We start from the raw sequence: 24,386 nt of genomic DNA, 5'->3' as shown, positions 1-24,386 counted from the left end.
CAGATTAGCCGTTTTAGTAAATTTACTCAAATGTTTTCTACGTAAATGTATGAATAGATGTACACTCCTGGAAATGGAAAAAAGAACACATTGATACCGGTGTGTCAGACCCACCATACTTGCTCCGGACACTACGAGAGGGCTGTACAAACAAAGATCACACGCTCGGCACAGCGGACACACCAGGAACCGCGGTGTTGGCCGTCGAATGGCACTAGCTGCGCAGCATTTGTGCACCGCCGCCGTCAGTGTCAGCCAGTTTGCCGTGGCATACGGAGCTCCATCGCAGTCTTTAACACTGGTAGCATGCCGCGACAGCGTGGACGTGAACCGTATGTGCAGTTGACGGACTTTGAGCGAGGGCGTATAGTGGGCATGCGGGAGGCCGGGTGGACGTACCGCCGAATTGCTCAACACGTGGGGCGTGAGGTCTCCACAGTACATCGATGTTGTCGCCAGTGGTCGGCGGAAGGTGCACGTGCCCGTCGACCTGGGACCGGACCACAAAGACGCACGGATGCACGCCAAGACCGTAGGATCCTACGCAGTGCCGTAGGGGACCGCACCGCAACTTCCCAGCAAATTAGGGACACTGTTGCTCCTGGGGTATCGGCGACGACGATTCGCAACCGTCTCCATGAAGCTGGGCTACGGTCCTGCACACCGTTAGGCCGTCTTCCGCTCACGCCCCAACATCGTGCAGCCCGCCTCCAGTGGTGTCGCGACAGGCGTGAATGGAGGGACGAATGGAGACGTGTGGTCTTCAGCGGCGAGAGTCGCTTCTGCCTTGGTGCCAGTGATGGTCGTATGCGTGTTTGGCGCCGTGCAGGTGAGCGCCACAATCAGGACTGCATACGACCAAGGCACACAGGGCCAACACCCGGCATCATGGTGTGGGGAGCGATCTCTTACACTGGCCGTACACCTCTGGTGATCGTCGAGGGGACACTGAATAGTGCACGGTACATCCAAACCGTCATCGAACCCATCGTTCTACCATTCCTAGACCGGCAAGGGAACTTGCTGTTCCAACAGGACAATGCACGTCCGCATGTATCCCGTGCCACCCAACGTGCTCTAGAAGGTGTAAGTCAACTACCCTGGCCAGCAAGATCTCCGGATGTGTCCCCCATTGAGCATGTTTGGGACTGGATGAAGCGTCGTCTCACGCCGTCTGCACGTCCAGCACGAACGCTGGTCCAACTGAGGCGCCAGTCGAAAATGGCATGTCAAGCCGTTCCACAGGACTACATCCAGCATCTCTACGATCGTCTCCATGGGAGAATAGCAGCCTACATTGCTGCGAAAGGTGGATATACACTGTACTAGTGCCGACATAGTGCATGCTCTGTTGCCTGTGTCTATGTGCCTGTGGTTCTGTCAGTGTGATCATGTGATGTATCTGACCCCAGGAATGTGTCAATAAAGTTTCCCCTTCCTTGGACAATGAATTCACGGTGTTCTTTTTTCAATTTTCCAGGAGTATATTATAATACAAGACGACAACAATTTCTGTGTGTCACAAATTGTTTTACTTTATCACTGCTAGGGGTGATCTCAGCACGCTATTTAAGCCCATATGAAGGGTTAGTCTCGCATAGACCTCAAGAAGATCGTAGTAATTCGAATTCCAAAGAAACCAGATGGTGACAGGTGTGAATATTATCGAACTGTGAGTTTAATAAGCAACAGTTGCAAAACGCTAGCACCAATTCATTGAAGAGCAATGGAGAAACTGGTGGAAGCCGACCTCAGGGAAGATCAATTTGGACTCTGGACAAATTTAGGAACACGAGAAGTGATACCGACTCTACGACAGATCTCAGAAGACTGGTTAAAGAATAGAAAAGCTACTGTTACAGCACTTGTAGTCTAGAGAAAACTTTTGACATTGTCAACTGGAATAATCTCTCTCAGATTCTGAAGGTGGCAGGGGTAAAATACAGGGAGCAAAACGCTATTTACAATTTGTACAGAAACCAGATGACAGTTATAAGAGTCGAGGGGCATGAAAGGGAAGCAGTGGTTGGGAAGGGAGTGAGACAGGGCTGCAGCCTATCCCCGATATTGTTCAGCCTGTATATTGAGCAAGCGGTAAAGGAAACAAAAGAAAGATTTGGAGTAGGATTTAAAATTGATGGAGAATAAATAAAAAACTTGAGGTTTGCCGACAACGCTTGAATTCTGTCAGAGACAGTGAACGACTTGAAAGAGCAGTTGGAGGGAATGGAGATTGTCTTAAAGGGAGGATATAAGGGAGCATCAACAAAAGCAAAACAAGGATAATGCAATGTAGGCGAATTAAATCATGTGATGCTGAGGGAATTAGATTAGGAAATGAGACACATAAAGCAGTAGATGAGTTTTGCTATTTGAGGAGGAAAATAACTGATGATGGTCGAAGTAGAGAGGATATAAAATGTAGACTGGAAATGTCAAGAGAAGCGTTTCTGACAATTTAAGAGAGATGAAATCTTTTCTGAAAGTGTTTGTATGGAATGTAACTATGTATAGAAGTAAAACGCGGACGATAAAATGGTTCAAATGACTCTGAGCATTATAGAACTTAATTTCTGAGGTCATCAGTCCCCCAGAACTTAGAACTACTTAAACCTAACCAACCTAAGGACAACACACATATTCATGCCCGAGGCAGGACTCGAACCTGCGACCGTAGCGGTCGCGCGGTTCCAGACTGTAGCGCCTAGAACCAATCGGCCACTCCGGCCCGCCAAACGTGGACGATAAACAGTTCAGACATGAAGAGAATAAAAGCTTTTGAAATGTGGTGCTACAGAAGAATGTTAAAGACTGGATGGGTAGGTCACGTTCGCTAATGATGAGGCACTGAACAGAACTGGAGAGAAAAGAAATTTGTGACGCAACTAGACTAGAAGAAGGGGTCGTTTGATAGGTCACATTCTGAGACATCCTGGCATAACCCATTTAGTACTGGAGGGGGGCGCGGGGAATAAAAATGAGTGCAGAGGGAGACCAAGAGATGAATACACTAAGCAGATTCAGAAGGATGTAAGTTGCAGAAGTTATTCGGAGATGAAGAGGCTTGCGTAGCATAGAGTAGCATGGAGAGCTGCATCAAACCAATCTTCAGACTGAAGACCACAACAACAAACAACATACTCAAGCATCTGGTGCCACATACCTCCGGAGGATTTGTCGAAACTTCACGCAGAATCGCCCTTGTATTGCGTCTATAGATGGGCCAACACCTTATTAAGCAGCTGATCGTAATGTTTTGACTCATCATTGTGCAATTAGATACAATAACATGTCGGAAGTGCACAACAACATCAGAACCACATTTTTGTAGCACCTGTAAATTTTCTACCCAGGCTTCGACACTTCTCTGTCGCTAGTTTGCACTCGCACCTCACCTTCGGCAGATGTAGACTGTTGTAGGGCTCCTGGTGATGTCTCCCATGAAGCGCCAGCGACAGCATCTGGTGACTGTCGGACGCTGGAGATCTGGCGGGCAGGGCCACCGCGTCCATCGCACCGCCTACCAGCAGCATCAGGAGTGTCACCAGCCCCCTCATGTCGACGTCTGGAACAGAGTTCCGGCGGGTCAGCCAGTTGACCGGGACAGCAGCTTCTGGACGCGAGAACTGCGCCTCACTTCAGCCCGGTACTCGGAAAACCTGCGACATTTTATACACAGGACGGCTCTGTTGCCCCTAAGCTTGGATTTTATGCTTCCCGCAATGCCTTCAAAAACCACTGCGAGATTTTAGCACATTCACTACACATGAACTGTTAGTTGTATTGAAAAAAAAAATGAACAGGACCTTTTAGTAGAAAATTGAATGTAGCTAAGTTTTACAAACTACTGGCCATTGAAATTGCTACACCACGAAGATAAAATGCTACAGACGCGAAATTTAACCGACAGGAAGAAGATGCTGTGATATGCAAATGATTAGCTTTTCAGAGCATTCACACAATGTTGGCGCCGGTGGCGACACCCACAACGTACTGACATGAGGAAAGTTTCCAACCGATTTCGCAAACACAAACAGCAGTTGACCGGCGTTGCCTGGTGAAACGTTGTCGTGATGCCTCGTGTAAGGAGGAGAAATGCGAGCCATCACGTTACCGAGTTTGATAAAGGTCGGATTGTAGCCTATCGCGATTGCGATTTATCGTATCGCGACATTGCTGCTCGCGTTGGTCTAGATCCAATTGTTAGCAGAATGTGGAATCGGTGGGTTCAGGAGGGTAATACGGAACGCCGTGCTGGATCCCAACGGCCTCGTAACACTAGCAGTCGAGATGACAGGCATCTTATCCGCATGGCTGTAACGGATCGTGCAGTCACGTCTCGATCCCTAAGTCAACAGATGGGAACGTTTGCAAGACAACAACCATCTGCATGAACAGTTCGACGACGTTTGCAGCAGCATGGACTATCAGCTCGGAGACCATGGCTGCGGTTACCCTTGACGCTGCTTCACAGACGGGAGCGCCTGCGATGGTGTACTCAAAGACGAACCTGGGTGCACGAATGGCAAGACGTCATTTTTTCGGATGAATCCAGGTTCTGTTTACAGCATCATGAAGGTCGCATCCGCGTTTAGCGACATCGCGGTGAACGCACATTGGAAGCGTGTATTCGTCATCTGCATACTGTCGTATCACGCGGCGTGGTGTTATGGGGTGCCATTGGTTACACGCCTCGGTCACTTCTTGTCCGCATTGACGGCACTTTGAACAGTGGACGTTACATTTCAGATGTGTCACGACCCGTGGCTCTACCGTTCATTCTATCCCTGCGAAACGCTACATTCCAGCAGGATAATGCACGACCACATGTTGCAGGTCCTGTACGGGCCTTTCTGGATAGATAAAATGTTCGACTGCTGCCCTGACCAGCAAATTCTTCAGATCTCTCACCAACTGAAAACGTCTGGTCAATGGTGGCCGAGCGACTGGCTCGTCACAATACGCCAGTCACTACTCTTGATGAACTGTGGTATCGTGTTGAAGCTGCATGGGGAGCTGTACCTGTACACGCCATCCAAGCTCTGTTTGACTCAATACCCAGGCGTATCAAGGCCGTTATTACGACCAGAGATGGTTGTTCTGTGTACTAATTTCTCACGATCTGTGTGCCCAAATTGCTTGAAAATGTAGTCACATGTCAGTTATAGTATAATAGATTTGTCCAATGAATATCCGTTTATCATCTGCATTTCTTTTTGGTGTAGCAATTTTAATGTCCAATAGCGTACTTGGATACGTTGTCGCTAGAGGCCACAGTTTTCAAGTTATTGGTGAAAAAGCCGTTTAAAGGTCACTTTTGTACGTTTATCTTGGATAATTCGAAAACTAAAGCCTATAGCGTAAACGTATGCCAGTATAAAATTTAACTAGCCCACTTTAAATTTACTACAAAATGGTCGTGTTCATTTTTTCTGTAGGACTGATAGTTAGTGTGTGGCGAGCGAGGGATTATGAAAATGTTGCATATGACATTAAAGACGTTGAGCATTGCATAAAACCGAGCTAAATCACAGGGTGGTTTAGCTGCATGAGTACAAACTGCAGGCTGCGGTCCCTGGTAGGATAAGGGGCAGAAAAGGTAATGGAAATGTAATTGAGCGTTTGGCGACATTGGCCTGGAGGTCCCTTGCGGGGCAAGTCCGGCCGCCTTGGTGCAGGTCTTCTTACATTCGACGCCACATTGGGCGACGTGCGCGCCGGAGGGGGAAGAAATGATTATGAAGACAGCACAACACCCTATCTCTGACCGGAGAAAATCCCCGACCTAGCCGGGAATCGAACCCGGGCCCGTCGGACACCAACCGTACACGCTGACCACTCAGCTATCCGGGCGGACAGAGAAGATAATGTGGGCACATGATCTTCCGGTCCAAGGGAGGCATTTACAGAAAGGAAAATTAGCAGGAAAAATTAGCCGCAAAGGAACTAGGGCCTCCCAGACCAGATTTGCTGACTGAGAAAGTGACGAAATCAAATAAGTGTGACTACAAGCGAATATGTAACATGTAAGTGAATGATAAGCGTAAGTTGTGTGAGTGCAACGTAAGAATGCTTGATTTTCTGCCTAGAAGTTAATTCGTTAACTGCAACATGACTTAGGGACTTCGTGCATTTGTCCAAAAGTAAAAAAGAAAAAAAGCACGGACACTCTCACTTACCAGAAATGCGAAACGGAAATAGCAGAAGCGTAAACATTATTTCGTTCTTGGCATAAGCTGTACTTAATTATCTACTAAACATGAAAATTCCACTCCGGCTGCTGTGGCCGAGCGGTTCTTCAGTTCGAAACCGCGCGACTGTGCTACGGTCGCAGGTTCGAATCCTGCCTCGGGCATGGATGTGTGTGATGTCCTTAGGTTTGTTGGGCTTAAGTAGTTGTAAGTTCTACGGGACTGATGACCTCAGATGTTAAGTCCCATAGTGCTCAGAGTCATTTGAACCATCTCAAATTTCCACCAACACAATTCTTCTTTTTTCAGATAAGTTATGCATATTATTATTACTATTATTATTATTATTATTATTATTATTATTATTACTGATAGTAGCTGAAGTTGTATAAATATGTGGATAAGCATAGCTGTTATACAGCAGTGCTATTAATTTTGCACTCTCATATTTATCTGAATTTAAAAATTTGTGGACACCCAGCAGAATGTATACCTACGAACCGCCACTGGGCACTGCCCTCTTGAGTGTGAAACTAAAACATTAGTACAGCAGAACATTGCCACCTGCCTTATGCATTCGCATGTGTGCTTTCAATCACTGTGACATACACTACCAAGCAACATGTTTCTTCACATCTAGTAGGAGTGCTGTATCAGGACCGTTGCAAGGTATTTTGCTGCCCTAGGCGAGAACTGGAAAGTGACACTGCTCTTTTTTACTATCATCGATCTCTCACATATACCTCAACCTCCATCATCCAACGGCACAACAATGCAGATCTCCCATTAGAGCTTTAATAATTAAATTAAGATGTCTAGACATCCTCACTTTGTGGAAACACACCTCAGTTTCCATGCTTTGTCCTCAGTTCATTACAACTCGCGCTTGGCAAATGATCTGCAGAGACAGAAACAAAAAGGACTGAGGGAGGTATGGTATCAAATCGCAACACGATCGCAAGCCAGTGCACATCACCTGCTCCAGCGCTCCATAGAGGTGAATGAAAGTCATGTTTGTCTCCGTTTCTTGAAAAGCTTATAGACAATACTTGGCGCCATTATGTGGCAATCAGGAGCTTGTGTGCTGTGTCTGACCTGTCTACTAACAAGTTGTCTACCTTCATCTGGAACTGACAGAATAATTTTCATAAATTTCTGTAAAGATGAGATCGCTGTGCATGTGTTGGGAGCAAGGGAAGTTGAGCAAATGTTGGGAAAAATGTTCGTCTAGAAACGAATTGTAATGAACCGGACAGAGATTCCTTTGGTTTACCACACGATACACTCGAGTAGTGCAGCACCCGATACGAGATCGAGATTATGGGAATGCTTTTCGGCTACAGTTAGCTTTTCGTCATTCGTTATTTAATATTTTATGAGTGTATATTCGCCATTTAAGTTAAAAATATAATTATCTCAATGTTTCACACCATAGCTAACGTCACGAAAACCTGATGTTTCAAAAACGACGTAATATAAATTCTTTTTGACAGTACATTTCACAGTGTGGTTTGAAACTAATTAAACTAAAATGTGCAATTCCTACATGGGATCTTATGAAAATGGTAGCAGTTGAAATAATTTTGTAATTAGTACGAAATTTACTGTTATTTGGAATGAATTGTTTAAAAACCGTTTGTTCGACAAATTTGTACAGGAAAATATCTTGCTCCGAAGTTTTGCTTATGTCAGATATTTTTAATCCTTTAAAGTTGCTTATGTCAGATATTTTTAATCCTTTAAAGTAACATAGTATTGTACTTAAAGTTTTGTAACGTGATTTTAATTATATGTCTGATGAGCTGTGAACTGAAACAGTGTTATGAAATACCTTCATTATTATGTATATGTAAACAATATGACGACACAGCCAGCCTTTGTTCGATTCAGTTTGAGGTTTCCTGTACCGCATAGTTCTGTGTGTATTTCAGACAAGTCTGTAATGAATAAATACTGCTTAATTAAATCGAAATTTCATTACGAATGAAAAGCACCTTTCATCATTTGATAGAGCGCTCGTAGGAGATTCTACATGCTAAATATTCTCGCTTATCTTTCTTGAAATGAAGCGAACAGATCATCACCACCCGTTCCCAGCTCAATAGTCAAAAGTTAAGTGCCAGCAATGTGATTTTCCGCTACAGGTCTACTCGAGTCTGTAACAAGAATCAAAAGTTATGTGAAGCAAAACACAAGTTCATTAATTTTAATTACTTTCTTAGGAGTTTCTATAACGCATCTTTACAGTCTTTCACTAAAGTTCCCTCACAAGCAATTTGTTTTTCAAGTCAAAACTGTCTATCTAGTTCGATGTTACCACGTATCTCTGCATGTATGACATGAATACTTTAGTATCCTTACTTTTTTACGGCGCCTGCATATTAGTTTCCTAACATATGCTATTCCTGGAAGCCTCAGGAGATATCTCAGTGACCTGTCCCCTCATCTCACAGGAGATTTCGTCTTCAAGTGCCTCTAGTCCCAACGCTCTTTGTGTTTTAGCTGCCCACTTAACGATAAACATCCTCCTGCAGCGCCACATTTCAAATGTTGACAGCTTTTTGCGAACCGCGTTTCCCACTAAGTCACAGCATTGCGGTACTCTGACCTAGACTCAGTAGTTCTTGAAACCTCTGATTCAGTTCCTATCACGCCATGTTCGGCATACGCATCCGCAAAGGGGGGAGGGAGCGAAAGGGAGGGAGGGAGAGAGAGAGAGAGAGCGACCTTCTACTCTCAAAGGTTTACCAGCAGCAACGTCATCCGGTCTGAAAGCATTCATTCTATGAAGAAACATAATTCATTCGTCCAGGCGAGATGTTTTCATTGATCCATGGTCCAGGCCACCAATATGGCGTAACAAGAAATACGATTCATCCGACCGATCGAGATGTTTTCATTGATCCATGGTCCTTGCCATCAACAAAAAATACGTTTCATCTAACCAGGCGAGACGTTTTCTTTGACCTATGATCCTGGTCATAACCTGGTGTTACAAGAAATATGATTCACCCGACCAGGGGAGATATATTCATTGATGCATGGTCACACCATCAACTCGGTGTAACAATAAATATGGTACATACGAGCAGGTGAGATGTTTTCACTCATGCAGGGTCTCGATAATGATGTAACAGGACATACGATTCATCCGACTAGGCGACAAGTTTTAAATGATCCATGGTCCTATCTCGATCTTCCGTATCCACTACAATCGTAGTTGACGATGTCGTTAGGTCAGCAAGGGAACACACAGGAGTTGTCTACTGCGCAGCCCCTCTTCAACAATGTACACTGAACAGCGTGCTCCAGAACTATAGTACCTGCACAAATGATTCATTCTTTTTCAAAACTCTATATCTTTCAAAGTATTACATGCAAAAATATGATTGATGCATGAATAGCGTAACAAAATCACCAAGTTTGAATTTTGCTCTCTACGAATTTTCTATGAGCGCCCCTCCGGTCACATGTCACTCGTCGAAGCGGTGGCAAGGTGGATCAACATCTTATGTAGCAACATCATAATGATCGTCGCGGAAGCATTGATGCATTCTGTGAGCTGTTCCATTATTCTTGGCGTTGAGGATATGTAAACATGATCGTTAATACAGCCACAAAAGGAATTGGTTCAAATGGCTCTGAGCACTATGGGACTTAACTTCTGAGGTCATCAGTCCCTTAGAACTTAGAACTACTCAAACCTAACCACCCTAAGGACATCACCCACATCCATGCCTGAGGAGGGATTCGAACCTGCAACCGTAGCGGTCGCACGGTTACAGACTGTAACGCCTAGAGCCGCTCGGCCACTCCGGCCGCGCCCAAAAGGAATTGATTAACCAGTGGGAGAGAAGTCTTTCCGGATAATTGAATGAGTTCTATGCCCTGTGAGCGACGGCATTCAGTCAGTCGTGGACTCGAAGTTGGACGAGAAGGTAATGCTAAATATGTCCGAAAACATTATTTGTAAGATGAAGAAAAGACGGTTAATCGCGCTCGGTTTATATCGACGTGCTAGCAGAAGCAATTATGGACATTTCGGTGAAGTTTTGAGAGGTTTCGGAACGTTAGTTGCAAAAAAACTGGATGTGAAACTGTCGCCGTTTGTGTATACTTCTGCGTGGTGTGTTCCGTATGCGTGTACAGAACATTTCGGCGAGCATCTTCTTTCGCAGAATCCACTAAAAAGGACCGAATATGAACTCGTTTTGTAACAGTGTATTGCCTGTGTGAATCTCGCAATATTTCGGGTTGGACTTAGCTCATTTCTGACTGTCTTCGTGTGATACAGCTGCACGAACTAGTAGTAGAAATACTACCAATGTAAATGTGGGATTGGTGACACAATAAATGAAAAGGATCGTAATAAAACATCAGTATCTACAAACAAACATTTTCAATGAAGGGAGGAACCACCCACTTTGCCCGTTATTAATAGAGATTTACAGGTTTATCTTGTTACTTGAGTTGTTACTTGTTACTTGAGTTGAGGATCGTAATAAAACATCAGTATCTACAAACAAACATTTTCAATGAAGGGAGGAAGCACCCACTTTGCCTGTTATTAATAGAGATTTACAGGTTTATCTTGTTACTTGAGTTGTTACTTGTTACTTGAGTTGAGGATGGTAATAAAACATCAGTATCTACAAACAAACATTTTCAATGAAGGGAGGAAGCACCCACTTTGCTTGTTATTAATAGAGATTTACAGGTTTATCTTGTTACTTGAGTTGTTACTTGTTACTTGAGTTGAGGATCGTAATAAAACATCAGTATCTACAAACAAACATTTTCAATGAAGGGAGGAAGCACCCACTTTGCCTGTTATTGATAGAGATTTACAGGTTTATCTTGTTACTTGAGTTGATACTTGTTACTTGAGTTGAGGATCGTAATAAAACATCAGTATCTAGAAACAAACATTTTCAATGAAGGGAGGAAGCACCAACTTTGCCCGTTATTAATAGAGATTTACAGGTTTATCTTGTTACTTGTTACTTGAGTTGAGGATCTTAATAAAATATCAGTATCTACAAACAAACATTTTCAATGAAGGGAGGAAGCACCAACTTTGCCCGTTATTAATAGAGTTTTACAGGTTTATCTGATTACTTGTTACTTGAGTTGAGGATCGTAATAAAATATCAGTATGTACAAACAAACATTTTCAATGAAGGGAAGAAGCACCCACTTTGCCCGTTATTAATAGAGATTTACAGGTTTATCTTGTTACTTGTTACTTGAGTTGAGGATCGTAATAAAACATCAGTATCTACAAAAAACATTTTCAATGAAGGGTGGAAGCACCCACTTTGCCTGTTATTAATAGAGATTTACAGGTTTATCTTGTTACTTGTTACTTGAGTTGAGGATCGTAATAAAATATCAGTATCTACAAACAAACATTTTCAATGAAGGGAGGAAGCACCCACTTTGCACGTTATTAATAGAGATTTACAGGTTTATCTTGTTACTTGAGTTGTTACTTGTTACTTGAGTTGAGAATCGTAATAAAACATCAGTATCTACAAACAAACATTTTCAACGAAGGGAGGAAGCACCAACTTTGCCCGTTATTAATAGAGATTTACAGGTTTATCTTGTTACTTGTTACTTGAGTTGAGGATATTAATAAAATATCAGTATCTACAAACAAACATTTTCAATGAAGGGAGGAAGCACACACTTTGCCCGTTATTAATAGAGATTTACAGGTTTATCTTGTTACTTGAGTTATTACTTGAGTTGAGGATCGTAATAAAACATCAGTATCTACAAACAAACATTTTCAATGAAGGGAGGAAGCACCCACTTTGCCTGTTATTAATAGAGATTTACAGGTTTATCTTGTTACTTGAGTTGTTACTTGTTACTTGAGTTGAGGATGGTAATAAAACATCAGTATCTACAAACAAACATTTTCAATGAAGGGAGGAAGCACCCACTTTGCTTGTTATTAATAGAGATTTACAGGTTTATCTTGTTACTTGAGTTGTTACTTGTTACTTGAGTTGAGGATCGTAATAAAACATCAGTATCTACAAACAAACATTTTCAATGAAGGGAGGAAGCACCCACTTTGCCTGTTATTGATAGAGATTTACAGGTTTATCTTGTTACTTGAGTTGATACTTGTTACTTGAGTTGAGGATCGTAATAAAACATCAGTATCTAGAAACAAACATTTTCAATGAAGGGAGGAAGCACCAACTTTGCCCGTTATTAATAGAGATTTACAGGTTTATCTTGTTACTTGTTACTTGAGTTGAGGATCTTAATAAAATATCAGTATCTACAAACAAACATTTTCAATGAAGGGAGGAAGCACCAACTTTGCCCGTTATTAATAGAGTTTTACAGGTTTATCTGATTACTTGTTACTTGAGTTGAGGATCGTAATAAAATATCAGTATGTACAAACAAACATTTTCAATGAAGGGAAGAAGCACCCACTTTGCCCGTTATTAATAGAGATTTACAGGTTTATCTTGTTACTTGTTACTTGAGTTGAGGATCGTAATAAAACATCAGTATCTACAAAAAACATTTTCAATGAAGGGTGGAAGCACCCACTTTGCCTGTTATTAATAGAGATTTACAGGTTTATCTTGTTACTTGTTACTTGAGTTGAGGATCGTAATAAAATATCAGTATCTACAAACAAACATTTTCAATGAAGGGAGGAAGCACCAACTTTGCACGTTATTAATAGAGATTTACAGGTTTATCTTGTTACTTGAGTTGTTACTTGTTACTTGAGTTGAGAATCGTAATAAAACATCAGTATCTACAAACAAACATTTTCAACGAAGGGAGGAAGCACCAACTTTGCCCGTTATTAATAGAGATTTACAGGTTTATCTTGTTACTTGTTACTTGAGTTGAGGATATTAATAAAATATCAGTATCTACAAACAAACATTTTCAATGAAGGGAGGAAGCACCCACTTTGCCCGTTATTAATAGAGATTTACAGGTTTATCTTGTTACTTGAGTTATTACTTGAGTTGAGGATCGTAATAAAACATCAGTATCTACAAACAAACATTTTCAATGAAGGGAGGAAGCACCCACTTTGCCTGTTATTAATACAGATTTACAGGTTTATCTTGTTACTTGAGTTGTTACTTGTTACTTGAGTTGAGGATGGTAATAAAACATCAGTATCTACAAACAAACATTTTCAATGAAGGGAGGAAGCACCCACTTTGCTTGTTATTAATAGAGATTTACAGGTTTATCTTGTTACTTGAGTAGTTACTTGTTACTTGAGTTGAGGATCGTAATAAAACATCAGTATCTACAAACAAACATTTTCAATGAAGGGAGGAAGCACCCACTTTGCCTGTTATTGATAGAGATTTACAGGTTTATCTTGTTACTTAAGTTGATACTTGTTACTTGAGTTGAGGATCGTAATAAAACATCAGTATCTACAAACAAACATTTTCAATGAAGGGAGGAAGCACCCACTTTGCACGTTATTAATAGAGTTTTACAGGTTTATCTTGTTACTTGTTACTTGAGTTGAGGATCATAATAAAATATCACTATCTACAAACAAACATTTTCAATGAAGGGAGGAAGCACCCACTTTGCCCGTAGTTAATAGAGATTTATAGGTTTATCTTGTTACCTGAGTTGTTACTTGAGGTGAGGATCGTAATAAAACATCATTATCTACAAACAAACATTTTCAATGAAGGGAGGAAGCACCCACTTTGCCCGTTATTAATAAAGTTTTACAGATTTACCATGTTACTTGTTACTTGAGTTGAGGATCGTAATAAAATATCACTATCTACAAACAAACATTTTCAATGAAGGGAGGAAGCACCCACTTTGCCCGTTATTAATAGAGATTTACAGGTTTATCTTGTTACTTGAGTTGTTACTTGTTAATTGCGTTGAGGATCGTAATAAAACATCAGTATCTACAAACAAACATTTTCAATGAAGGGAGGAAGCACCAACTTTGCCCGTTATTAATAGAGATTTACAGGTTTATCTTGTTACTTGTTACTTGAGTTGAGGATCGTAATAAAATATCAGTATCTACAAACAAACATTTTCAATGAAGGGAGGAAGCACCAACTTTGCCCGTTATTAATAGAGTTTTACAGGTTTATCTGATTACTTGTTACTTGAGTTGAGGATCGTAATAAAATATGAGTATCTACAAACAAACATTTTCAATGAAGGGAAGATGCACCCACTTTGCCCGTTATTAATAGAGATTTACAGGTTTATCTTGTTACTTGTTACTTGAGTTGAGGATCGTAATAAAACATCAGTATCTACAAAAAAACATTTTCAATGAAGGGTGGAAGCACCCACTTTGCCTGTTTTTAATAGAGATTTACAGGTTTATCTTGTTACTTGTTACTTGACTTGAGGATCGTAATAAAATATCACTATCTACAAACAAACATTTTCAATGAAGGGAGGAAGCACCCACTTTGCACGTTATTAATAGAGATTTACAGGTTTATCTTGCTACTTGAGTTGTTACTTGTTACTTGAGTTGAGAATCGTAATAAAACATCAGTATCTACAAACAAACATTTTCAATGAAGGGAGGAAGCACCAACTTTGCCCGTTATTAATAGAGATTTACAGGTTTATCTTGTTACTTGTTACTTGAGTTGAGGATCTTAATAAAATATCAGTATCTACAAACAAACATTTTCAATGAAGGGAGGAAGCACACACTTTGCCCGTTATTAATAGAGATTTACAGGTTTATCTTGTTACTTGAGTTATTACTTGAGTTGAGGATCGTAATAAAACATCAGTATCTACAAACAAACATTTTCAATGAAGGGGGGAAGCACCCACTTTGCTTGTTATTAATAGAGATTTACAGGTTTATCTTGTTACTTGAGTTGTTACTTGTTACTTGAGTTGAGGATCGTAATAAAACATCAGTATCTACAAACAAACATTTTCAATGAAGGGAGGAAGCACCCACTTTGCCTGTTATTGATAGAGATTTACAGGTTTATCTTGTTACTTGAGTTGATACTTGTTACTTGAGTTGAGGATCGTAATAAAACATCAGTATGGAGAAACAAACATTTTCAATGAAGGGAGGAAGCACCCACTTTGCACGTTATTAATAGAGTTTTACAGGTTTATCTTGTTACTTGTTACTTGAGTTGAGGATCGTAATAAAATATCACTATCTACAAACAAACATTTTCAATGAAGGGAGGAAGCACCCACTTTACCCGTTGTTAATAGAGATTTACAGGTTTATCTTGTTACCTGAGTTGTTACTTGAGGTGAGGATCGTAATAAAACATCATTATCTACAAACAAACATTTTCAATGAAGGGAGGAATCACCCACTATGCCCGTTATTAATAAAGTTTTACAGATTTACCATGTTACTTGTTACTTGAGTTGAGGATCGTAATAAAATATCACTATCTACAAACAAACATTTTCAATGAAGGGAGGAAGCACCCACTTTGCCCGTTATTAATAGAGATTTACAGGTTTATCTTGTTACTTGAGTTGTTACTTGTTACTTGCGTTGAGGATCGTAATAAAACATCAGTATCTACAAACAAACATTTTCAATGAAGGGAGGAAGCACCAACTTTGCCCGTTATTAGTAGAGATTTACAGGTTTATCTTGTTACTTGTTACTTGAGTTGAGGATCTTAATAAAATATCAGTATCTACAAACAAACATTTTCAATGAAGGGAGGAAGCACCAACTTTGCCCGTTATTTATAGAGTTTTACAGGTTTATGTGATTACTTGTTACTTGAGTTGAGGATCGTAATAAAATATCAGTATCTACAAACAAACATTTTCAATGAAGGGAAGATGCACCCACTTTGCCCGTTATTAATAGAGATTCACAGGTTTATCTTGTTACTTGTTACTTGAGTTGAGGATCGTAATAAAACATCAGTATCTACAAAAAAACATTTTCAATGAAGGGTGGAAGCACCCACTTTGCCTGTTTTTAATAGAGATTTACAGGTTTATCTTGTTACTTGTTACTTGAGTTGAGGATCGTAATAAAACATCAGTATCTACAAACAAACATTTTCAAAGAAGGGAGGAAGCACCCACTTTGCACGTTATTAATAGAGATTTACAGGTTTATCTTGTTACTTGAGTTGTTACTTGTTACTTGGGTTGAGGATCGTAATAAACCATCAGTATCTACAAACAAACATTTTCAATGAAGGGAGGAAGCACCCATTTGGCCTGTTATTAATAGAGATTTACAGGTTTATCTTGTTACAGAGTTGTTACTTGTTACTTGAGTTGAGGATCGTTATAAAACATCAGCATCTACAAACAAACATTTTCAATGAAGGGAGGAAGCACCCTCTTTGCCTGTTATTAATAGAGATTTACCGGCTTTACATGTTGTTTGAGTTGTTACATTTTACTTCAGTTGAGGATCGTAATAAAACATCAGTATCTACAAACAAACATTTTCAATGAAGGGAGGAAGCACCCACTTTGCCTGTTATTAATAGAGATTTACAGGTTTATCTTGTTACTTGAGTTGTTACTTGATACTTGAGTTGAGGATCGTAATAAAACATCAGCGTCTACAAACAAACATTTTCAATGAAGGGAGGAAGCACCCACTTTGCGCGTTATTAATAGAGATTTACAGGTTTATCTTGTTACTTGAGTTGAGGATCGTAATAAAACATCAGTATCTACAAACAAACATTTTCAATGAAGGGTGGAAGCACCCACTTTGCCTGTTATTAATAGAGATTTACAGGTTTATCTTGTTACTTATTACTTGAGTTGAGGATCGCAATAAAATATCAGTATCTACAAACAAACATTTTCAATGAAGGGAGGAAGCACCCACTTTGCCCGTTATTAATAGAGTTTTACAGGTTTTTCTTGTTACTTGAGTTGAGGATCGTAATAAAATATCAGTATCTACAAACAAACATTTTCAATGAAGGGAGGAAGCACACACTTTGCCTGTTATTAATAGAGATTTACAGGTTTTACATGTTATTTGAGTTGTTACTTGTTACTTGAGTTGAGGATCGTAATAAAACATCAGTATCTACAAACAAACATTTTCAATACAGGGAGGAAGCACCCACTTTGCCTGTTATTAATAGAGATTTACAGGTTTATCTTGTTACTTGAGTTTTTACCTGACACTTGAGTTCAGGATCGTAATAAAACATCAGTATCTACAAACATACATTTTCAATGAAGGGAGGAAGCACCCACTTTGCGCGTTATTAATAGAGATTTACAGGTTTATCTTGTTACTTGAGTTGAGGATCGTAATAAAATATCAGTATCTACAAACAAACATTTTCAATGAAGGGAGGAAGCACCCACTTTGCCTGTTATTAAGAGAGATTTACAGGTTTATCTTGTTACTTGAGTTGTTACTTGTTACTTGAGTTGAGGATCGTAATAAAACATCTGTATCTACAAACAAACATTTTCAATGCAGGGAGGAAGCACCCACTTTGCCTGTTATTGATAGAGATTTACAGGTTTATCTTGTTACTTGAGTTGTTACTTGTTACTTGAGTTGAGGATCGTAATATAACATCTGTATCTACAAACAAACATTTTCAATGAAGGGAGGAAGCACCCACTTTGCGCGTTATTAATAGAGATTTACAGGTTTATCTTGTTACTTGAGTTGGAGATTGTAATAAAACATCAGTATCTATAAACAAACATTTTCAATGAAGGGTGGAAGCACCAACTTTGCCTGTTATTAATAGAGATTTACAGGTTTATCTTGTTACTTGAGTTGTTACTTATTACTTGAGTTGGGGATCGTAATAAAACATCAGTATCTACAAACAAACATTTTCAATGAAGGGAGGAAGCACCCACTATACGCGTTATTAATAGAGATTTACAGGTTTATCTTGTTACTTGAGTTGAGGACCGTAATAAAACATCAGTATCTACAAACAAACATTTTCAATGAACGGAGGAAGCACCCACTTTGCCTGTTATTAATACAGATTTACAGGTTTATCTTGTTACTTGAGTTGTTACTTGTTACTTGAGTTGAGGATGGTAATAAAACATCAGTATCTACAAACAAACATTTTCAATGAAGGGAGGAAGTACTCACTTTGCTTGTTATTAATAGAGATTTACAGGTTTATCTTGTTACTTGAGTTGTTACTTGTTACTTGAGTTGAGGATCGTAATAAAACATCAGTATCTACAAACAAACATTTTCAATGAAGGGAGGAAGCACCCACTTTGCCTGTTATTGATAGAGATTTACAGGTTTATCTTGTTACTTGAGTTGATACTTGTTACTTGAGTTGAGGATCGTAATAAAACATCAGTATCTAGAAACAAACATTTTCAATGAAGGGAGGAAGCACCAACTTTGCCCATTATTAATAGAGATTTACAGGTTTATCTTGTTACTTGTTACTTGAGTTGAGGATCTTAATAAAATATCAGTATCTACAAACAAACATTTTCAATGAAGGGAGGAAGCACCAACTTTGCCCGTTATTAATAGAGTTTTACAGGTTTATCTGATTACTTGTTACTTGAGTTGAGGATCGTAATAAAATATCAGTATCTACAAACAAACATTTTCAATGAAGGGAAGAAGCACCCACTTTGCCCATTATTAATAGAGATTTACAGGTTTATCTTGTTACTTGTTACTTGAGTTGAGGATCGTAATAAAACATCAGTATCTACAAAAAAACATTTTCAATGAAGGGTGGAAGCACCCACTTTGCCTTTTATTAATAGAGATTTACAGGTTTATCTTGTTACTTGTTACTTGAGTTGAGGATCGAAATAAAATATCAGTATCTACAAACAAACATTTTCAATGAAGGGAGAAAGCAACCACTTTGCCCGTTATTAATAGAGATTTATAGGTTTATCTTGTTACTTGAGTTGTTACTTGTTACTTGAGTTGTGGATCGTAATAAAACATCAGTATCTACAAACAAACATTTTCAATGAAGGGAGGAAGCACCCACTTTGCCTGTTATTAATAGAGATTTACATTGGCCGACGTGCGCGCCGGAGGGGGAAGAAATGATTATGAAGACAGCACAACACCCTATCTCTGACCGGAGAAAATCCCCGACGTAGCCGGGAATCGAACCCGGACCCGTCGGACACCAACCGTACACGCTGACCACTCAGCTATCCGGGCGGACAGAGAAGATAATGTGGGCACATGATCTTCCGGTCCAAGGGAGGCATTTACAGAAAGGAAAATTAGCAGGAAAAATTAGCCGCAAAGGAACTAGGGCCTCCCAGACCAGATTTGCTGACTGAGAAAGTGACGAAATCATATAAGTGTGACTACAAGCGAATATGTAACATGTAAGTGAATGATAAGCGTAAGTTGTGTGAGTGCAACGTAAGAATGCTTGATTTTCTGCCTAGAAGTTAATTCGTTAACTGCAACATGACTTAGGGACTTCGTGCATTTGTCCAAAAGTAAAAAAGAAAAAAAGCACGGACACTCTCACTTACCAGAAATGCGAAACGGAAATAGCAGAAGCGTAAACATTATTTCGTTCTTGGCATAAGCTGTACTTAATTATCTACTAAACATGAAAATTCCACTCCGGCTGCTGTGGCCGAGCGGTTCTTCAGTTCGAAACAGCGCGACTGTGCTACTGTCGCAGGTTCGAATCCTGCCTCGGGCATGGATGTGTGTGATGTCCTTAGGTTTGTTGGGCTTAAGTAGTTGTAAGTTCTACGGGACTGATGACCTCAGATGTTAAGTCCCATAGTGCTCAGAGTCATTTGAACCATCTCAAAATTCCACCAACACAATTCTTCTTTTTTCAGATAAGTTATTCATATTATTATTACTATTATTATTATTATTATTATTATTATTACTGATAGTAGCTGAAGTTGTATAAATATGTGGATAAGCATAGCTGTTATACAGCAGTGCTATTAATTTTGCATTCTCATATTTATCTGAATTTAAAAATTTGTGGACACCCAGCAGAATGTATACCTACGAACCGCCACTGGGCACTGCCCTCTTGAGTGTGAAACTAAAACATTAGTACAGCAGAACATTGCCACCTGCCTTATGCATTCGCATGTGTGCTTTCAATCACTGTGACATACACTACCAAGCAACATGTTTCTTCACATCTAGTAGGAGTGCTGTATCAGGACCGTTGCAAGGTATTTTGCTGCCCTAGGCGAGAACTGGAAAGTGACACTGCTCTTTTTTACTATCATCGATCTCTCACATATACCTCAACCTCCATCATCCAACGGCACAACAATGCAGATCTCCCATTAGAGCTTTAATAATTAAATTAAGATGTCTAGACATCCTCACTTTGTGGAAACACACCTCAGTTTCCATGCTTTGTCCTCAGTTCATTACAACTCGCGCTTGGCAAATGATCTGCAGAGACAGAAACAAAAAGGACTGAGGTAGGTATGGTATCAAATCGCAACACGATCGCAAGCCAGTGCACATCTCCTGCTCCAGCGCTCCATAGAGCTGAATGAAAGTCACGTTTGTTTCCGTTTCTTGAAAAGCTTATAGACAATACTTGGCGCCATTATGTGGCAATCAGGAGCTTGAGTGCTGTGTCTGACCTGTCTACTAACAAGTTGTCTACCTTCATCTGGAACTGACAGAATAATTTTCATAAATTTCTGTAAAGATGAGATCGCTGTGCATGTGTTGGGAACAAGGGAAGTTGAGCAAATGTTGGGAAAAATGTTCGCCTAGAAACGAATTGTAATGAACCGGACAGAGATGCCTTTGGTTTACCACTCGATACACTCGAGTAGTGCAGCACCCGATACGAGATCGAGATTATGGGAATGCTTTTCGGCTACAGTTAGCTTTTCGTCATTCGTTATTTAATATTTTATGAGTGTATATTCGCCATTTAAGTTAAAAATATAATTATCTCAATGTTTCGCACCATAGCTAACGTCACGAAAACCTGATGTTTCAAAAACGACGTAATATAAATTCTTTTTGACAGAACATTTCACAGTGTGGTTTGAAACTAATTAAACTAAAATGTGCAATTCCTACATGGGATCTTATGAAAATGGTAGCAGTTGAAATAATTTTGTAATTAGTACGAAATTTACTGTTATTTGGAATGAATTGTTTAAAAACCGTTTGTTCGACAAATTTGTACAGGAAAATATCTTGCTCCGAAGTTTTGCTTATGTCAGATATTTTTAATCCTTTAAAGTTGCTTATGTCAGATATTTTTAATCCTTTAAAGTAACATAGTATTGTACTTAAAGTTTTGTAACGTGATTTTAATTATATGTCTGATGAGCTGTGAACTGAAACAGTGTTATGAAATACCTTCATTATTATGTATATGTAAACAATATGACGACACAGCCAGCCTTTGTTCGATTCAGTTTGAGGTTTCCTGTACCGCATAGTTCTGTGTGTATTTCAGACAAGTCTGTAATGAATAAATACTGCTTAATTAAATCGAAATTTCATTACGAATGAAAAGCACCTTTCATCATTTGATAGAGCGCTCGTAGGAGATTCTACATGCTAAATATTCTCGCTTATCTTTCTTGAAATGAAGCGAACAGATCATCACCACCCGTTCCCAGCTCAATAGTCAAAAGTTAAGTGCCAGCAATGTGATTTTCCGCTACAGGTCTACTCGAGTCTGTAACAAGAATCAAAAGTTATGTGAAGCAAAACACAAGTTCATTAATTTTAATTACTTTCTTAGGAGTTTCTATAACGCATCTTTACAGTCTTTCACTAAAGTTCCCTCACAAGCAATTTGTTTTTCAAGTCAAAACTGTCTATCTAGTTCGATGTTACCACGTATCTCTGCATGTATGACATGAATACTTTAGTATCCTTACTTTTTTACGGCGCCTGCATATTAGTTTCCTAACATATGCTATTCCTGGAAGCCTCAGGAGATATCTCAGTGACCTGTCCCCTCATCTCACAGGAGATTTCGTCTTCAAGTGCCTCTAGTCCCAACGCTCTTTGTGTTTTAGCTGCCCACTTAACGATAAACATCCTCCTGCAGCGCCACATTTCAAATGTTGACAGCTTTTTGCGAACCGCGTTTCCCACTAAGTCACAGCATTGCGGTACTCTCACCTAGACTCAGTAGTTCTTGAAACCTCTGATTCAGTTCCTATCACGCCATGTTCGGCATACGCATCCGCAAAGGGGGGAGGGAGCGAAAGGGAGGGAGGGAGAGAGAGAGAGAGAGCGACCTTCTACTCTGAAAGGTTTACCAGCAGCAACGTCATCCGGTCTGAAAGCATTCATTCTATGAAGAAACATAATTCATCCGTCCAGGCGAGATGTTTCCATTGATCCACGGTCCAGGCCACCAATATGGCGTAACAAGAAATACGATTCATCCGACCGATCGAGATGTTTTCATTGATCCATGGTCCTTGCCATCAACAAAAAATACGTTTCATCTAACCAGGCGAGACGTTTTCTTTGACCTATGATCCTGGTCATAACCTGGTGTTACAAGAAATATGATTCACCCGACCAGGGGAGATATATTCATTGATGCATGGTCACACCATCAACTCGGTGTAACAATAAATATGGTACATACGAGCAGGTGAGATGTTTTCACTCATGCAGGGTCTCGATAATGATGTAACAGGACATACGATTCATCCGACTAGGCGACAAGTTTTAAATGATCCATGGTCCTATCTCGATCTTCCGTATCCACTACAATCGTAGTTGACGATGTCGTTAGGTCAGCAAGGGAACACACAGGAGTTGTCTACTGCGCAGCCCCTCTTCAACAATGTACACTGAACAGCGTGCTCCAGAACTATAGTACCTGCACAAATGATTCATTCTTTTTCAAAACTCTATATCTTTCAAAGTATTACATGCAAAAATATGATTGATGCATGAATAGAATAACAAAATCACCAAGTTTGAATATTGCTCTCTACGAATTTTCTATGAGCGCCCATCAGATCACATGTCACTCGTCGAAGCGGTGGCCAAGATGGATCAACATCTTATGTAGAAACATCATAATGGTCGTCGCGGAAGCATTGATGCATTCTGTGAGCTGTTCCATTATTCTTGGCGTTGAGGATATGTAGACATGATCGTTAATACAGCCACAAAAGGAATTGGTTCAAATGGCTCTGAGCACTATGGGACTTAACTTCTGAGGTCATCAGTCCCCTAGAACTTAGAACTACTCAAACCTAACCACCCTAAGGACATCACCCACATCCATGTCCGAGGCGGGATTCGAACCTGCGACCGTAGCGGTCGCACGGTTACAGACTGTAACGCCTAGAGCCGCTCGGCCACCTCGGCCGGCCCCAAAAGGAATTGATTAACCTGTGGGAGAGAAGTCTTTCCGGATAATTGAATGAGTTATTTGCCCTGTGAGCGACGGCATTCAGTCAGTCGTGAACTCGACGTCGGACGAGAAGGTCATGCTAAATGTGTCCGAAAACATTATTTGTAAGGTGAAGAAAAGACGGTTAAATCGCGCTCGGTTTATATCGACGTGCTAGCAGATGCAATTATGGACATTTCGGTGAAGTTTTGAGAGGTTTTGGAACGTTAGTTGCAGAAAAAACTGCATGTGAAACTGTCGCCGTTTGTGTATAATTCTGCGTGGTGTGTTCCGTACGCATCTACAGAACATTTCGGCGAGCATCTTCTTTCGAAGAATCCACTAAAAAGGACCAAATGTGAACTCGTTTTGTAACAGTGTATTGCCTGTGTGAATCTCGCAATATTTCGGGTTGGACTTAGCTCATTTCTGACTGTCTTCATGTGATACAGCTGCATGAACAAGTAGTAGAAGTACTACCAATGTAAATGTGGGATTGGTGACACAATAAATGAAAAGGATCGTAATAAAACATCAGTATCTACAAACAAATATTTTCAATGAAGGGAGGAAGCACCCACTTTGCCCGTTATTAATAGAGATTTACAGGTTTATCTTGTTACTTGAGTTGAGGATCGTAATAAAACATCAGTATCTACAAACAAACATTTTCAATGAAGGGAGGAAGCACCAACTTTGCCCGTTATTAATAGAGATTTACAGGTTTATCTTGTTACTTGTTACTTGAGTTGAGGATCGTAATAAAACATCACTATCTACAAACAAACATTTTCAATGAAGGGAGGAAGCACCCACTTTGCCCGTTATTAATAGAGATTTA

General features: G+C 40.1%; 1 protein-coding gene across 2 annotated transcripts in view; it reads right to left on the bottom strand.

The window, feature by feature from the left end:
* The window catches only part of LOC126354800 (uncharacterized), an 88,916-nt gene that overhangs the window by 17,911 nt on the left and 46,619 nt on the right, over positions 1–24,386 (bottom strand). The window contains exon 2 of one of the 2 annotated variants that reach the window (XM_050004716.1): positions 3,396–3,565. In XM_050004716.1, coding sequence (XP_049860673.1) covers positions 3,396–3,557 — 162 coding nt within the window. In that variant the 5' untranslated portion in view covers positions 3,558–3,565. Of the gene's footprint in view, positions 1–3,395; positions 3,660–24,386 lie in introns of both variants that reach the window. The other variant, XM_050004715.1, reaches the window with a different exon arrangement.

The sequence above is a fragment of the Schistocerca gregaria genome, chromosome 3 (assembly GCF_023897955.1).
Source record: "Schistocerca gregaria isolate iqSchGreg1 chromosome 3, iqSchGreg1.2, whole genome shotgun sequence".
Taxonomy (NCBI): Eukaryota; Metazoa; Arthropoda; class Insecta; order Orthoptera; family Acrididae; genus Schistocerca; species Schistocerca gregaria.
The sequence above is the reverse complement of the archived record's forward strand: the minus strand, read 5'-3'. Positions and strand labels throughout refer to the sequence as shown.